The sequence below is a fragment of the Urocampus carinirostris genome, chromosome 13 (genome assembly GCF_059441175.1).
Source record: "Urocampus carinirostris isolate Australia breed hairy pipefish chromosome 13, RoL_Ucar_1.0, whole genome shotgun sequence".
Classification (NCBI taxonomy): domain Eukaryota; kingdom Metazoa; phylum Chordata; class Actinopteri; order Syngnathiformes; family Syngnathidae; genus Urocampus; species Urocampus carinirostris.
The window spans coordinates 21,215,796-21,235,081 of NC_142361.1; the positions used below are offsets into that span (position 1 = coordinate 21,215,796).

General features: G+C 38.6%; 1 protein-coding gene across 1 annotated transcript in view; it reads left to right on the forward strand.

The window, feature by feature from the left end:
- Positions 1-19,286, forward strand: part of LOC148354047 (heparan-alpha-glucosaminide N-acetyltransferase) — a 55,743-nt gene that overhangs the window by 28,547 nt on the left and 7,910 nt on the right. Inside the window, exons 11-15 of the mRNA XM_088351427.1 lie at positions 5,066-5,178; positions 7,023-7,144; positions 8,607-8,730; positions 8,799-8,885; positions 14,232-14,309. Of these exons, the coding sequence (XP_088207553.1) occupies positions 5,066-5,178; positions 7,023-7,144; positions 8,607-8,730; positions 8,799-8,885; positions 14,232-14,309 (524 nt within the window). The remainder of the gene's footprint in view (positions 1-5,065; positions 5,179-7,022; positions 7,145-8,606; positions 8,731-8,798; positions 8,886-14,231; positions 14,310-19,286) is intronic.

Sequence of the window (19,286 nt, forward strand, 5' to 3'; positions counted from 1 at the left end):
GGAAAAACAAGACTCAGCTGGTGTACATACTGGAGCGGTTGAAAAGCTGCAAAAATGACAGGGTTTCTGTAACGAGGGAGCAGCTATTTTCTAGAACAGGGGTCTCCAATCTTTTTCGAGCTACTTTTTGTTACTGATTAGCGCAAATGGCACCCAGTTTTATATTTGTTAAAAAGCTAGTTATTACTAAGTTGTTACTATGTTATTACCACGGTTAATTATTGAAAGTAAAGTTATAAAAAGTCAGTCAACCACGAAAAAAATAATTGTGCTAGAAAATTACTGTTCTTAGTGGGTACCACCTTGGAGCTCTTTTTACTGTGTTATTACTGTGTTATTACTTTATTAATTGCAGGTTAATTATAGGAAGTAGGGTTGAATACAATTACAATTAATCAAACCCTCCATTTTGGGGGATGGTCTGCATAATATGTCAAGAATTTGGGATGTTGTCTCAAACTAATGACATGATTTGAGGTCGTCCTGTATAAAAACACTCCATTTCGGAGGGAGTTGCTTTTCCAAAACAGTCCGGAGTGGTCAAGTAAACCTAAACTCCATCTGAGTCCACTCTGTTTTGGGTTATTTTTGAGTGTTTTTAGAGTGCATATATTGGCTGAAGTCCACTAAAAGCATTGCAGTCTGGGATGTGAGACAAGAAAAAAAGCAGGTAGACTTTCCTCAATTCACAGGGCGCCCTTTCACACATTACCCAGATGCTAATGGTCCTTTTCCCGCGTCTGCGTAACCCTGTTAACAAAAATATTGGTATTGCTTGTGTGGATTTCTAACCCAGCACCAGGGGACCTTTAACAGGGTGAGATTGAGCAAAAACAAGCAGCGCGATAATGGACGATTACAAAGAGATAGAGTAACAGCCCTCGGCTTGGCGCAGCTGCTCTACGAGTTTCTCACAACAAGGCAACTTTTACCATAAACTGAAGCTCCCGCTTCGGTCCCCAAGGACACTGTAGGGCCTTCCGTGGCTTTGTTTGATCTAATAAGAGAATGCATTCACATTATCTTGCCGTGCAACAATGTCAGATAAGGCAGATAAACCTGCAATAGATGTATCACTTTTGAGTCACTTCAGGTAAAAATCAAACCACTTTGGTTGCTGGATGTATTTTCAGTGTAATGACAAATTTAAGGCAGCATGGCGGCGCAGTGGATAGCACGTGTGCGGCACAGTTCTGAGGTCATGACATCGAACCTTTTTGTGTGGAGTTGGCATGTTCTCCCCATGCTTGCGTGGGTTTACTCCGGGCTCTCCTGTTTCCTCCAACATTCCAAAAACATGCATGTCAGGTTAATTGGCCGGTCCAAATTGTCCCGAGGTATGAATGAACGAGTGAGTTGTCTGTCTCTGTGTGCCCTGCGACTGGCTGCCAACCAGTTCAGGGTGTTCCCTTCCCACAGCCCGAAGATAGTTGGGATGGGCGGTGCAGATAATGGATGGAAGGATGGCAAATCTTATTGAATATATATATTTTTAAGAGTTTACTGTGCTGTACCAAAGGACAGGAAACCAATTGGATTCAGAAAATCTGACAAAATCAATCTTTGAAAAAGGTCAGAACACAGAGATGGCACACTCAACTCAGATTATCCATACATTATCTGCACAGCTTATCCACAGTAGGGTCGCGGGGGTGCTGGAGCCTATCCCAGCTATCTTCTGGTAATGGACAGGGGACACCCTGAACTGGTTGCCAGCCAGTCGCAGGGCACACAGAGGCAGGAAACTCACTTGCTCATTCACACCTAGGGACAATTTTGGACAGGCCAAGTAACATGACATGCATGTTTTCAGGAATGTGGGAGAAAACCAGAGTACCTGGAGGAGAACATAAAAACTCCACAAGGGGAAGGACGCGTTAGCTGGACTTGACCCCGAACCTCCACACTGTGGGGCTGTGTGTTAACCACCCAGCCGCCCTCAAGTCAGATTAATCTTACTAAAGTTTGGACTCGGGACATGCTTTGCTAAAACCTTCGACTCAATATTCACAAGACTGTACTTGATTTCAATTTAAGTCTTTCCTTAAAACAGTTGAAGATTTTTTATTGAAAGAAAAAATATTTTCAGGGAATTGATTATAGGATAGCATGACAGCTTCTTTTTTGTGTTTCACAGTGTATCACTCGGCGCCCAATTTGGTCCAAAATCCTAACTGTCATTGTAGCAAAAATAATACTAATTGATGGACTGATTTGTAGGTGGTAATCTTCTTTATTCATTAAAAATATTTCACGAAAACATTTTATGAACAGCAAAATTGTCAGGGTTAACACTCCGTAGATAAGGACCATATGTTCACGGAGTTGTTTATGGGTAATTCAGTAAGCCAATTTGCTCTTATTACTTTTTTTTTTCATTTTCTACAAAAACAGGTTAAATACAGTTAAATAAGAACAAAACACTGGTTATTATTGTTATCATTACTTGTTACTTGGTTATTAGGGTTATTATTTTATTTTATAATGGCCCCCCTTAAAAATCAGATAGCATTGGGTGTTATTCACAATTTAACCATGGATGTAAAATATTTTAGTTGTGTTGTTCCATGTCTTACCCGATTTATTACTACTTGTATTTTTAAATCTTTGCCACAATGTAGTACTGTATTTCGTTTTAATCACCTTTCCTGAGCTGCTTTCAACATTCAGATTTTTTCAATGGGAGTGTCACATGATGTCGAGAGTTCATGTCGGTACAAGAGTTTGTTGACTACCAGATAAGGTCCGTCCTGAGAGATGTTGTTCCTGTCTGGGCTGAGACGGTCACATTAGCCATTACCGATGTTTTGACCAGACTTTCGTCTTTTGTCAAATGTCACTTGGAGGTTAGTCGTTTGAAGAAAAACTTAGTGATAATTATCCTTCTATTTATTATCAATCATATGTTTTATTTGTTCCACCTGTTCGGTTAATTCCTGGGAGTGAAAAGGTAAATTAGGTAGATTATCAAAATAAAGGCTGAAGAATGATGAGCATTTTCTTCAAAGGTTTTATTAACAGAATATTCTGGGCATGTATGAGCTATAGACAATGGCTGTAGAAATTCCCGAATGCAAGGAAATAAATGGCTTACCATCATTATTATACTGAAGGGCTGTTTATAAGCTGAATTTAAATCGGTTATAAATTTGCAACAACATTAAAGGGATCCCATGTTTTAATACCGCACTGTCCTACTGAAGATAGCCTTGTCACTTTTGTAAGTACCGTATTTTCCGCACTATAAGGCGCACCGGGTTATAGGGCGCACCCCCAAAAAATTGTTTTTGGTCCTATATTTTCCATACATAAGGCGCACCAGATTATAAGGTGCTACAATGGGAACGTTGACAAAACAATCAGATAGTTCAGTCAAACTTATTACCCCCTTAACATTCCAAAAGCTTGCAAAGAAGCAAATACGTGTCTCAGACATGTACAGAAACAGTGTCTGTACGATGTCACCAATCACTCAAATGCGTCGTTCCAAATATCATTAGGAAGGTTAAAGTCTTCAAGAAATGCCAACATTTCTTGGTTTCCATTTTATTTTTTGCTGGCAACTGTGTGGACAGCAAAGTAAGAATTTTATTGTGCAGGGAAACTGGGTTCTTTACTGTGCATATGACAATAAACACTTTGAATTGAATTTAGTTTAAAAATAGACTCATCACAGAAACATCAAGATCATTCTAAAACAAGATACCAGGAAAATATAAAGCCGCATAGCTCACCTAAGTTCTCTTGCAGCCATCACGTTCAATAATGATACGTAACCATGGTCTTCTTACAACCGTGAGTGTAGTAAATCTAGGAGAGTAAAATATTTACAAATACAGAATAGTAAAAAATGTTTTTTCTATGTCGTAGTGCAACCCAACGTGTGATTCACATTCATCTTTTTCGGCCAATTGCAGGCTTTGTTTCGCCCCTTTAGCCTATGCGAGCCTGTAAATGATAAAAAGGATCTGCCCCCTTTACCTCCGAATAACTTTAGCCAATAGTGACTGATTCAAATGATGATTGACACATTGGTTAGGAAATGAAACGCTGGTGTATATATATATCCCAACATACACCGAGGACTACTTCGCCTTCGGGGGAAAATCTAGTCGGCGGCTGCTTGCCTTAGTTGCAAGACTTTGCGACTTAATATTGATCCATATATAAGGCGCACTGTATTATAAGGCGCATGGTCAGCTTTTGAAAAAAATAAAGGCTTTTAGGTGCGGCTTATAGTGTGGAAAATACGGTAGTCTTGCTTAGGCCGCTCAATCTCTGCCTGAGGATCAATTATATTTTCTCAAGGGGAAAAGAGTTTGACTTTGCTTGATGTGATCTTCTACCTCCACGATGACTTTAATGAATGTGCCGGTTTACTCACCCAATTTACGATGGTTTCCCATTGAACTGCTGGAAACCCCTTATCCTGACTGTTTTTGAAATCTTTGTATTAAAGAAGGGGAGGCGTCAAAACACAGGTCACATGTGATTTAGTACATGAGCTGATCACATCTCCTCATGAGCTGAAATTGATGTTTCCTGTTGCGCATTTTTTAAGAAGTAAGGTGACCGACCTAAAAATGGCACCCAAGGCCACTTCTGGCTATCAAATAAAACACAATAGAAGTGACATATTTACGACATAATGAATAATGACGTTATGATTGACTGAAATATTCGTTAACTTATAAATGAAGAAATTATACAATCATGACTTGATACTGTATAGGCATTGACATATTTCAATACATAACAAACTAAGATCTCTCAAGTTGCACATGAAGAAAGGGGACATTGGTTAGTTTCTACTTCCTAGATGTCCTCCTCTTATTGGATGCGTCCTGATGGATGATTGGAACTTCATTGTTTTAACGGCACCGTTTCGGAGCAGAGAGCTTCTCAATTAACTAATGCGTAAGATTACCATCAATCTCAAGAGTCAATCTTATCCCTCTCTTTCCGTACAGAGCGAGGGATGACTCTGATGTTGAGCTTTACAAAATCTGTATCCGGAATGCCTTCGGTGTATCTGTTGACGCATGTCTTCCGTTATATATTGCAGTGTCCTGGTCATGGCTCCGGATTCCGGGTGTACTGCAGCGGCTTGGCCTTACCTACTTCGTCTTGGCTCTGTTGCAGATTATTTGGGGGCACAGAGAGAATGCGCAAAAAGCGGTTAGTCGTTTTAGGAAAACTCCCTAAGCCCTGCTTTTTGTCAATATTCTTACTCACTGATAATAGCTTGAGTGTCCAAACTACAGCTTGGGGCTCATTGGCGACCCTCTATCAGTTTTTAAATGGCCTACAACATATACCAAAACGGAATTTTACATTTGAAGCGGAGATAGTTTAAAAAACATAAAAATATACAAACAGTGGAAGGATGGAGTTCAAGAAAACTAATTTAACTCTTGATACAGGTATATATTTTTTTATATTGCATACGACACATCAACGTTTTTGGAACTGATACATTCTCATAAAATAAAATCTAACCCTGTTGACAGACTATTTTGCTCGTTCTACGTGTATTCTTTTACGAATTTAGGATATGTCGTCTTGTTTTTTTCTTGTAAAATAAGCGATAAATACTTAAAATGATCAAACTGGTCTTTTTTAGGATTGTAAGTAAATCACATTTCATTAATGAGCAAAAAACTACAACTACCATATGCTTAGTAAAATAATTGTGTTCATTGTTTGGGTGTTTTTCTTACTTTATCTTATTTCTTTAATAAAATAGCTTACAATAAGAAAAGATGCCCAAAAACTGAGTCATATAGTAAACCAATTGGGTGGCAAATATATTTTTTCTAGTTTAGCTACTTCTAATAAATGCAAACCGCATTATGAGACTTTTCTTCATATGTCGGTTGTTTTTGCAAAGGGTGTTGTACAGGTTTTTAATGAAGGAAAATAAATTAGAATTTTATTACAAAATTAGAGTCCTCTCCTTTGCCCAAAATTAATATTATCTTCTATGTTGGAAGCTTGCTTCTTCTTCTACAATAAATAAAAGCTATTTTTCCGCTCCATAATCTACTTCGTCTTCTACATCTTCTTTTTCTACACTGACAACTATCATGGTCTTGTTCTGCTTTTTCTTGTGTGCAAAAATTAGCGACTCACTCTTCTGGGCGGGGAAAAGTCTGACTTTTACTCCAGCGCGATTTGTTTTTTTTTTCATACGATGCTTAGGGAGAAATTTATTGTCCAGGAAATACAATAAACGCAAACAGCTACCACTGGAATATACAGTACACAACTAAAATAACAAGTTAATGTATCTATTTTTTTGTGAAAGCATTACAATCTCTTGTCTACATGCATGCATATTTCTTCAAATTGTAGTTTTGCCACAATTTATACACAATGACCTACAATAATGACTATAAAGATGTTTATAGTGTTCAAATGAGTTAAACATTCAGAAAACAAATACGAGAAAATTAATGTCTTATTAGTAAGCTATAAAAATATATAGAAAAAGATTGTTTTAACTTGTAATTAAGAACAAATTGCTATTACTACATTATTGACTTTTTTTGTGTTATGAAGTAAGTAGTATTAGATCGTTATTGTTTTTTTTTGGGGGGGGTTGTAAGTGGCCTGTCGAAAGCTGAACTTTGAACACCATTGATTCAGATTTTGTTTCATTTTGAAGCTCTTCCATGTGAGACATTTTGACTCACTACTGCCATGTGTGGCCCAAACCAAAACTGTACTCCACACTCCACATCCTCGTTACATCATTTTAATCTAATAGGGTTTATTGCAAGTGATCATGTTTTTCTGAATGTTTAAACCCTAATTTAAGTGATGCATGTTTTTTTCATGTTCTGTTGATATTGGCAATATCTATTCATCCATTTATTTTCCGACCCGCTTATCTTCACAATGGTAGTGGAGATCCCAGCCGTCCTTGGGCAGTGGGCATAAAACACCCTGAACTGGTTAATTAGCAACATAGTTTTTCCTTATTTGGAGTTATTCTAGTTCAACTGAGCTTTCTCCTACAGGGTCACTGGTGGTCCCCAATCCAGGATGTGGTGTTGTACTGGCCCCAGTGGCTTAGTATCATCCTCTTGGAGACGTTATGGCTGTGTCTCACCTTCTTCCTACCCGTCCCCAACTGCCCCAGGTACATTAGGCCGAGCTTGCTTGCAAAATGCATGGCGCCCTCTCCGTGAGGGAGCGAGCTTTAGATTTCAGGTTGCAGCCTGCATCTTGTTTGTCGTGTTCTATAGTGCTTTGATTTATGGGTTGGTGCTGAATGTTTCAGAGGGTGTAATTAGACTATCTGGCTCTGTCATGTGCAGTAAGAGGAGGAAAGGCAAAGGATCCATCTTCCTCGCAATAAGTTATCTTCTAAGGGCTTCTCTGTGAGCTCACCTCCAGTTTTTGGTGTGTTACTGAAAAAGTTAAGGTTAAAGTTACAAGGTACTCCATTCAAAAAGTAATTACGCTACCCCCCAGATTACTGACACCACGTCTAGTTACAAAATACGGTATATACTCGCATTAAAACTGGCCCCCTATAACTGCTTGAAAATAGCCACATAATAATAGAAAAGGAAGAAAACGTGTACACCAACCTGAGGAAGCAGTAAAATGTTCATATTTCTTTGGCTGGTTTTTACAATCTTGAGAGCTGGCACTTAGCTGAGACACTCCATATCCATATCCATTTTGGCTCCAGGATACTCGAAGATTTACTTCTGCATTTCTCCAGGTTCTGCCCAAGATGTTTTCTTTCTTCAGTATTGCATAAATGATTTTACCAAAAAGACCAATGTCCTGCACATTTTTACTGTAAATTCTGTGCTCACGTTCCCCCCATTTATTGAGTTGTTTCAGTATAAGCCACGCCCCTCCCCCACACCCACTGTTTGTTAGCCTATAGCCAGACTTTGACTAATGTTTACATGCTTACATTGCCAAGTTAATTTCCTATATTCAAGCACTTTTAAAGTATATGCAAATTCTTTGACAAATCCATGTTTATATAATTTTTCATGTATTTTGCTTATTTTTCTTTAAATCAATAAAGTATACGTAGTAATCTACACTTTCTTTTTCACATTTTCCTTAGAGGACCACACACAGATTCATATTTAAATATATATATATATACATATATATATATATATATATATATATATATATATATATATAAATATATATATATATATATATATATATGTATATATATATATATATATATATGTATTGTTAACAATGCTAAGTTGTTTTTAACCACTTGGAGGCACTAAAAATTCACACTGTCGCTTCAAATACCTTTTTTGTTTTAGCAAATGTTACAGTATTTCAAATCAGAAGATCCTAATATGCTAGTCAGTTATCATTCATTTTACAGTATGCCTCTTAAGCAAGTCAGTGCAAAATACATTTTGATAATACAATAATATTCTTTGCAGAATTTATTTCGGGGTTGCTGTTTCGGTTTTTCAGCCAAGTGTTTCAGACTTTCAATTTTTCATTTCAGTGCATTACTAATATTTCAAAGTTACTTTGATATTTTAAAATATTTCGAATATTTCTTTTTTAATATGCAGTATATACTTTTAATATTTTGTTAACAGAGGGTATCTGGGAGCAGGTGGAATTGGAGATAATGGTCTTTACCCCAACTGCACCGGAGGCGCAGCAGGATACATTGATAGACGGTTATTTGGTGAAAACGTGTACAGGTACCCCACCTGCAAAGTAAGTTTCTTTGACATTTAAGGTATTATCACTTTTTTTGTGGGTATATTTAAAATTGCATTTGACAGGAAATGTATCGCACCACTCAACCTTTTGATCCAGAGGGCGTTCTGGGAACTATCAACTCCATTGTGATGGGATTCATGGGAATGCAGGTAAATTATATTGTTACTATTAGTATCAGCAGAATGATATTTTACGTTAGTGCCATTGTCAATCATGGACAATTCATCACATCCACTACACAGCATTATATCCAAACAGAAGAGCAACTTCAGCGACAGACTGCTGTCACTGTCTTGTACCACGGACAGACTGAAGAGATCTTTTCTTCCTCATGCAATGAGGCTCTTTAACTCCTCTTGGCGGAGTAAAGGCCCACATTAAACCACACCCCTTACATTGCATAATACCGTATTTTATTGCAATGTGTATTCTGTGTAGCACTACTAGATACTCTATATAACGCGCTACAGTGGGTATTAGCACGTCACATTGGGTATTTGTATATTGTATTCCTTTTGCTTTATTATTTTGTTGTTCTCAGCGAAGGGATGCTGCTGGAAATGTAAATTTCCCTGCGGGGATGAATAAAGTATCTATCTATCTCTCTATCTTGTTATAGGGCACCTGTTTATATAATTCATCTATTATTTCGTTATTTAATCGAACAGTCTGATGAAATTACCATGTCTTTATTTAAACGACTGCACTCTAAAATCTCTTTTCCATAAGTCCATTAAAAAACATTATGACTTATGCATTATGAAAAAATTTTAATCATTATTTTTCACAATAAAAACAAATGGCAAAGCCCCACACAAAAAGGTAAAACTTTATGAAACCTCAAAAAGCATGGAGCATTCAATGTTATAATTAATGGTCAAGACTAATTAAATAATACATAAATATATGAACTCAGCAGCTTCATTTTTTTTTTTTAGAAAAGTCGCTGCCTTACCTATGAACGAGATACGTTCCAGACGATCGTTTGTAGGTTGAATTTGTTCGAAAGCTGCTTCAGTGCCATATTTTGTATGGAATGTATGTTTAAGGTTTGTATAAGTATGTTTAACGCTTATATAAGAAACCTGTATTGTTTTATACTAAAAAATAAACATAATATAAAATAATAAGCTCTATAAATATAAATTAAATTAAATTTAACTTACTTTTGGAAGATGAGCTTCAAGAGTTAGGCGACTTCCTCCTCTGTGGTAGAAAGTGGCCGAAAAAAAGCCATCTAACCATTTTCTCAACTGCATCCAGCTTTCCTATTCCACATTAATTTCAAATGAAACGGCTTGCCTATTCTTTACACTTTACACCAACCATATTGAATGGCTGCACGAGATATTAAACATTAAAAATGTCAAAGTTCTTAGTACGCTGAAGATACAGTATAGTATGTTTACACACAAACTAGGAAGAGGAAGACGGATTTCTTCTTCGGGGTGAATATCGTGTGAGCTCTCATAGCGCCACACGCCGGTAGTGGCGGATAGAAGCACTACAGTACTGCCCCGTACTCGGAAAAAGGTGCACAATACAAAATCCAACTTACAGAAATGTCCGTATTCTTTACGACATCCGGAAAAAAATGAATGTATCCACCGTTTTTCGTAACCTGAATGTTCAAAAGTAGGGGAGCCTAATATACATTTTAGTTCCAATCTTTTTTGTTTTGATTCAAAACAATGGTCTTCTATTTTGGAAGTTGTTCAAAGGCTTAAAGGGACACTGTGTAATATTTGACCACAAGATGTCACTGTCTTGTGTAGTGCATCCGAAAATGAATGCTACGAAGGACAAGCAAGAATGAAAATTACGAAGACTTAAAGTGACCATGGTACACAATTTCTTCAGATTTTGTTTCCCCAGGCTTTTGCAAAGTTTTTGTTTCTTGGTGATACCCTTGGAAGCAAGATAGCAAGACGAGGCTCTTCTTAAGTAAAATAATAAATTACGTTTTTTTGCCACTAGGAGGTGCTAAACAATATACACTCTCCCTTTAAATTGACCTAACTTTTTCCTCAGATTCCTTTTTAAATTGAATTAATCAAGCAAACAGTTTCTCTCTCAGGTTATTTTGGAGGTTTCGAAAATCAAACATTTTGAGTAAATCCATTAGGGTTTTTTATTGTATACACATTATATTATATATTTACTATCATTATTTTACTATGAATGTTTAAAACACATATTCAGAAGCAAACGTCACTTTCAGTTCACGATGCGGGCCCACGAAAAATGACCAAGAGAGCATTCTCCTTTAGGGCCCCGGTGCTGTGGAATGCTCTTCCCCCTGAGATTGGATCTGCAACCTCAGTGGAAAAGTTTAAATCTAAGCTTAAAACACACTTCTATTCTATAGCATATGAGTGACCTATATTTTATGTTGACAATATGTGTATTATTTGTTATTGCAACATCTGTTGTAGCCTGGTCATCCATGTGTGGTCCCTTCTCAAGGTTTCTTCATTTTTCTCATGTTGAGGATTTTTAGTTTTTCCTTGCCCTCATGTAAGTTTTAGATCAGGAGATGGTGTCATAATAGTCAGTAGTTTGCAATAATCTGTGGTCTGTGCAGCCCTTTGAGACTCTTTGTGATCAAGGGCTATACAAATAAACATGACTTCACTTGACCAAAAATAGCCCTCGAATCCTGGTTGTTGAGACCACTGATGTTTAAAATTTCTACTTTTTTAATGATTTTTTTACACAGTAAAATAACCAGTGTTATTTTAATACTTGTACCAAATGACCATGTGTTCCCTAAGATGAGTGTTAAAAGTTCACTCTTTAAGTGTTTGAATAACACTGTGACTGAGTACACTTAAATTTTAAGTGTTAAATTGGCTCTGGTTATTTTAGGCGTAATCAGTTATAGTGTTCATTTAACACTTTTATAATAAACTTTTAACACTACCATATCTACAAAGTGATACATTAACACTGGTAATTTTACAGTGTATCTAATCGTAAAATTGATAGATTTTGTTTTCTTGCTGGCAATTAATTTGAAGAAAAAAAAAAGAAATTAAATGAAATGTAGTTGTTTTACACTGTAATTCATGGAATTATTTTAAACGGCTATAACCGGAAAACTGCTTCAATACAATTCAAATTGTTGTTAAAAGTTTGAGGCGAGAATCTTTCCATAGTCTGGCAAGCGTCAGTAGAAAGAGTTTGGCGGTGAGTGTCTGACATTCAAAATGCAACATTTCTCATTTCCCGAAGGACTTTTACGACTGAATACATCATTCATTGAGTGTCAGACGGCGCGGCAGGTGTCGGCCCGCTAATGTCCTCGGCTGAATTGTATTCATCATCACCAAATTAAAAAGAATCTGCGGGTGACTTACAGCTCACATCTGGCTGGAGAAACGTGAGCGCCACATCAGGGACACCTCCCAGGCCTATTCGGTTACACAAGGCCAAGTCAACAAATAATTTTTTCCCAATCTGTTAAAGAAAGACAGACTTTTTCTTTGAATCAACATCCGGGTTGCGAGACAAGGCGGGTAAAACAATTGCTGTAGGCAGCAGTTCTGTTTGGTTTTCTTTTAATCACAATAAATTAGACACAAATAAATAAAACAATAAAACACAACATTCTGTTCTTTTAAAGGGCTAGGATGGGCAAAACTGTGAATTCTCTTATAGATCCTATCCAAGTAAATACTGGGGAGTATCGATTGATACCAATTAGATGCGGATAAATAAATTACCCCCAAGCGGATAAATAAATTACCCCCAATTTGATGACTTTTTTTGCAGACTTTTTCTTCCTCAGCATGTTTAAATCAACATTCGGGTTGCGATACAAGGCGGGTAAAACAATTGCTGGATAAAGCAGTTCCGTTGAACTTATTGTTATAAAAAGATAAAAACAAATAAAACTAAAACAGAACAGGGTGAGTGAAACTGGGAATTTTGGTATCGATCTGTTCCAAGTAAATACTGGGTAGTAACGATTGATACAGATCTCATGCGGATGAGTTATGCGCCGAAATGTCATGATCATTGAAAATTGAACCCCTCGCCCTTGAGTTTATAATTACAATTAACAAATCTGAGAGAGCTTAGCGTGTGTGTGTCACAGTTCTGAGGTCATGAGATCGGACCTCCTCTGTAGAGTTTGCATGTTCTCCCCATGCTTGCGTGGGTTTCCTCCGGGCACCCCGGTTTCCTCCCACTTTCCAAAAATATGCATGTTAGGTTAATTGGCCGGTCCAAAATGTCCCTTGGTGTGAATGAGCGAGTGAATTGTCTGTCTCCGTGTGCCTTGTGACTGTCCGGCAACCAGTTCAAGGTGTCCCCTGCCCAGTGCCCGAGGAGAGCTAAGATGGGCTCCAGCACCCCCACAACCCTACTGAGGATAACCTGTGCAGATAATGGATGGATGGAAAGCTGAACGATGTTGGGCTTTAAAAATATTCAATTTTTTTATTTCAATTACTGCACTGCTAACTTTAACAGTATAAAATGACTTCTTCTACAACAGCTATTCCAGAAAAGAAGTCAACAAAGTCAAACCAGAAAAATCAGCAATGTGATGACAACACAAATACTTTATAACAATGTCAACAATATAACTAAAATACCTTCCAATTCATTGTATTTTGAAAATAAAGTCAGGGGTGCAATTAAAGTGTAATTGATGTATACAGTATTATATTGTATGTTATAATGGTAGTAAAAGTATGTATCACTATCAATCCCAGGACAACAGTATAAATCTGATCTTAATACTTGGTCAGTATTGAAGATATCAACATTTCGATTTGTCTGAACTCCCTTAGTGAGTACAGAAAAATTCTGTGTGCTTTCAAAATGTTTATCACTCAAAAATGGGAATGTAGCAGTTAGTGAAAAATTCCCAAGGCTCTGACTTCACTTCAGTTCTTCCTCCAGATTGAATCCTGCAGGTGGTTTGATGAGACTCCAGGTTTCCCTTCCAACAGTAAATCAAAACACCAATTTGAACAGGGTTTGGCAAACTGTGGCCTGTGGGCCTTATGCGGCCCGTCAGGATTTTAAATTCGAACCGTCAAAGGAAAAGAGTAAAAATATGATGACAATAATTATATAATGGAAACTAAAGCACTATATATACACAAATGATTGTCCTTTTGGGTTCATTTTGTGTCCCTTTTCCTCTTGTAGTTTATTCCAAACCTCATCAGATCCCCCCCCAAAAGTCTAATTAAACAGTCATCTTTTTTCCTCTTGGCTCAGCCTCTCTGCCAAATATTTTAACTTAATGTGTCTTGCAACTTGACTTAGAACAATAAGGGGTCTGTAAAACCACTAAATAAGTGTATATATTGAGGTGACAAGTGAATAAAACAAGAAGTGAAGAAGTACATTACACGTAGGTGCATTAATAACCACTGACTTTAAAGGACGGAAATTATTTGGGGAAACTCATACAATTACAACACTATAAACACAGAGACACACTTTAATAGTACAACATTGTTTTTGTCTTTCCACAGGCAGGAAAAATTCTCACTTTCTACAAAGGGAAAAACACCCACATTCTGTTGAGATTCCTCGTGTGGGCGGCCATCTTGGTAAGGTCACCATGAAATTGTCATGCTGTTTTTTGAAAGGTTGCCTGGATGTAAGTCTTCACTGTGGAAGCCGTTCATTAGAGAGGCTTAGTAAGGACATGTGTGTCCAATTCCACAATGTTTCCGGGCTGATACAGCTACCCAGCGCCACAAGGGGATTCCTGTTATCACTCATCAGTGGTCTATGTGTGCCTCTCTGATTGTTTTGTAAAATACAGGTCACAACATTAGGTACATTTCGTTACATGTGGTGAGGTTCGTTTCAGGTGAAAAACAGTCAGATTTGCAGATAAATGAAGCTACATCTTATTCATCATTTAATTGGCAGATCAATAAAGCAATAGAGAAACTGCAACATAGAAAAACATATTTTAGTGTTTGAGCTTAACTTATAAATGAACTCTATGCCCTGCTTCCTTTGAATGAAAGCACCGATAGATAAAGTAATCTTCCATTTTGAGAAAAGGTCCAAGCAATGAGAAAATAATTACTTGGTAGCTTGATTTGCTGTTAGTCACTAATTCTATTATTTTGGGCAGAGTTGTGCGCCAAAACGGAATCCTTGGTTTCATTGTCCTGTCGTAATGCAAGATACTCAAATGTCTCACTCTGCATCTGTCGATGCTCAGCACAGTGATACGTTACATACTACTTGTACGGATTATGTTCAATATATAATGTGAAGATTCTGGCAGAATCTCCCTCCTGTCAATGTTTCAATTCCAACTTCCAGCAGAACTTTGCGCATGTCCCGAGGAAGGCAAGGGACACAAAGTCTGAACAACATATGTTCCATGCCTCCATCGCCGAGGCGGCTAATCCGGGCTGTGGCCGTAAGGAAGTTGGTGCCTTCCGTGGTGGCAACCTTCAGATCCGTTAGTGGTCACCGGCGTTAAGGGATGCCGTCAAGCCTAAGAATGAGTTTTGTCTGGCCTTCCTGGCCTGTGTGACTGTGGAAGCAGCTGGCAGGTATCGATTGGCCAAGCGGAATGCGGCTTCAACTGTAACCAAGGCAACAACTTGAGCATGGGCGGAGTTTGGGGAAGCCGTAGAATGCAACTTCTGAACATCTTTGAGGTAATCCTGGGCCACCATCCAGTGTCTGGGGTGGGAAAGAGGCGCGCCATCAACAATGTGTATAGTGGAGATGGGGTGCCGGTGACCTCAACAGAGACGTTGTCAAGCGATGGGCAGAATCGCTCTCCTCCATAATCCCACAAACTGGTCTTCCCATGAGGAAGGAGGGCCTGACATCTCTGAGGTAGGCTCTCATATCTCTGAGGTTAAAGTCACTAAAGTGGTTTAGAAACTCTTCAGTGGCAAGACCCCAGAGGTGGATGAGATTAACCCAGAGTACATAGAGGCTCTGGATGTTGTGGGCTTTTCATGGTTGACATGCCTCTGAGACATCACATGGACATTGGGGACAGTACATCTATACTAGCATATTTTTCAAGAAGGAGGGACTGTAGTGTGTGTTTCAACTAAAGGGAAATCACACTTCTAAGCCTCCCTAGTAAGGTCTATGCTGGGGTAATCGAGAGGAGGGTCTGTCAGGAAGTCAAATCTCAGATTCAGGAGGGGTAGTGTGGTTTATGTCCAGGCCGTGGAACAATGGACCAGCTCTACACTCTCTGCAAGGTCCACAAGGGTGCATGGGAGTGTGCTCATCCTGTCTACATTAGTTTTGTGGACTCAGAGAAATTATTCAACCGTGTTCCTCGGGCAGCCTTTTGGAGGGTGCTTCAGGAGTATGGGGGACCAGACAGTCTAATTCGGGCTGTATGGTCCCTGTATGACCGGGTCTAGAGTTTGGTCGGCATTGCCAGCAGTAAGTCAGATTTGTATCAAGTGGGAGTTGGACTGCCCTTTGTCACCAATTCTGTTCAGAATTTTTATTGACAGAATTTTTAGGCGCATCCCTGGCGTTGAAGGGATCTGGTTGGGGGCCTCGGCATTGCATCGCTACTTTTTGCAGATGATGTGGCGCTGGTGGCTTCCTCAGGCCGTTATCAACAGCTTTCACTGGAGCGATTCGCAGCTGAATGTGAAGCAGCCGAAACCAAAATCAGCACCTCCAAGTCAGAGACCATGATTCATTGCAGGTTGGGGAGGAGATCCTGTCCCAAATGGAGGATATCAAGTATTTTGGGGTTTTTCTTTAGGAGTGAGGGTAGGTTGGAATGGGAGATCAACAGACGGATCAATGCAGCATCTACCAACCTGCGGCCCCCGTACTGGTCCATTGTGGTGAAGAAGGACTCGGCCGAAAGGCAAACCTCTTGATTTACCGGTCGATCTATGTTTCTACCCCCAACTCTGGTCACAAACTATGCGTCATGACCGAAAGAACAAGATCCCCAATACAAGCGGCAGAAATTATTTTGCTCCAATGGGTGGCTGGGCTTTCCCTTGGAGATAGGGTGAGAAGCTTGGTCATCCAGGAGGAACTCGATCTAGAGATGCTTCTCCTGCTCTTTGAGACGAACCAGCTGAGGTGGCTCGGGCATCTGATAAGGATGCCTCCTGCACGCATCCCTCAAGAGGTGTTCTTGGCATGACCCACGGGCAGGAGGCCCCTGGGAACACACAGGACACGCTGGATCGACTATATCTCTAGGCTGGCCTGGGAACGCCTTGGGATCTCGTCGGATGAGCTGGATGAAGTGGCTAGGCGTAGGGAGGTCTCTGCTTCCCTCCTGAGGCAAAGGCCTCAGCAACCCAACCCCGGTTAAGCATAAGATAATGGACGGATGGATGGTTGGTTGGTAATAATGATAGAAATGGTAGTAGTAGTACAATACATGTATTATTATTAATATTGAAACCAATGATTTTAGTAGACAATATAAAATACTACAATATAATTTAAAGAAAGGATAAAAAAACATATATATATATATATATATATATATATATATATATATATATCTCTTCTCATCTCATCAGCTGCACCGCTTATCCTCAGTAGGGTCGCGGGGGTGCAGGAGCCCATCCCAGCAATCATCGGGCAGTGGGCAGGGGACACCCTGAACTGGTTGCCAGCCAATCGCAGTATATGTATATTATATATATAAATATTTTCCCGGGTTTGAAGTTTATTTTTTTCTACCGTATGATAAAGGTTGTAGTTTTAGTTAGCTCTAGATAATAGACAAAATATGTTTTCATCGTTATTGTGCGACGCATAACCACATAAACGCACGATTTTTGCAAACCGCGAATTGTTCATGTTAATGAATGTCCTATTTCTTTTGTTGTGGTGTTCTGCTCGTGTCGATGGAAAACTGTCTTTATCAACGCATTTATTGTTGTCATAGTGGCACACCTGCTTTGTAAACGCTTTGCAAATATTTACAGACCAGAGACATGGCAGTAATGCCGTGGTTGGAGTTGGATTTTCTTTTTGAGGTGGGGGATTTTTGTGGGGTTGAGGGTGGTGGCGCAAGTGTGCTTTGTGGAGGGGGTGTACTAGAATAAAGTGTAATTGCACAACCACATCATGATTAATTGATTGTTTTGAGCCTTTACCTGCTGTTTCTATCCAATAGTAGCCTCTATTTAATATGTGTTTGGCATTTCACTCCATTCTGGGTGGTCTTCACTTACAAAAGAGGGCAAAATGAACCCAGCCAATCTGGCTGCTATTTCACTTAAAGTGGGAATGTTTCCCAGAGGGAAAAAGCCAGGGTATATGAGATGACCCTGCTTTGCATCTCAAAAACTGTCGCAGGGCTCTTTGTTGCTCTAACAAGAAGGACAGTCGTCTATAATAGGAAGCCCACACGTGTTATTTTTCTTATCAGTGAGATGCTGCAGAGATACCTCATGTGTCGTTTTTAAAATGAGGTCAAGATTCGCCTGCGCGCTTTGGAGGCAAACATCCTCAAGTGGTGTTCACGTGATTTGAAGTGATGATGGAGCTGGACGGGCTGCCGGAATTAATGTCTTTGAAATCCGACTGGGAGAAAGAGGTCGGGCTTGTTGGTCACCGAAAGAACACAAACACAATTGTTTTTTTTTCTTTCTTAGGAGAAAGGAATCAACCTCTGTTTTACAAAAGACTGTTTTACTGCAGTTTTATTGATGAAAACAAAAATTAGATCCTCTTGCATGAAATAAAGATTATAATTCAAACCATTCCTAAAACATGACACATTTTAATTAAGAATGTTTGATGCCCCTTTTTTAAATACGCAAATACTCAATACTGATACATGTTACCGATTTCACTAATGCTAAAAATGTTTGTGTAACAACCACCAGAGGACAGACAAAACTGGTATTAGCATATATTATGAGTAGGATATCTCAAATATCGCTTTTATCAGCACAAATTCTTTCCTAGCATTACATTTCAGTTAAATCTATAGAAACTATTCCTAAAAAATGAAAACATTTTAATTAGGGGGTTCAATCCCACGTTTTTAATATTTTAAATACTCAATACCATGTCTGGCAACCAGTTCAGGGTGTCCCCTACCCGAAAATGCCTGGGATGGGCTCCAGCACCCCTGCCAACCTACTGAGGATAAGCAGAACATAAAATGGATAAATGGAAATACTTAATACAGATACCTAATACCGATTCCACTATTACTGATACTTACTAATTTCTCTTTAAGTGTCTGTAGTTTGTATTGTCCCTTGTGATTTTGAGCACTCCTTTTTGGTTATAGTACACGATACAGTGATGTCTAGTGGTCAAGTAGTACCCAATGTCCCTTTAAAATAGTGCTTTTATCTACACAAAAACATTGCTTCGTATCGGTCCTCGCCTATCCCTGGTTTCAGTCATTTTTTAAGACACAGTAAAATAATAATGCGTATGTCACCATATGAGCAAATGAAGTATTATGTTTGTGACCGTATCAAAATGGATTTGTATAGAGAATTAAATTAAGACATTTTTAATTGAAAACAAATATCAAAATCAATATTTCATTTTGATTTTTTAAATTTTATTTAAATTGCTTA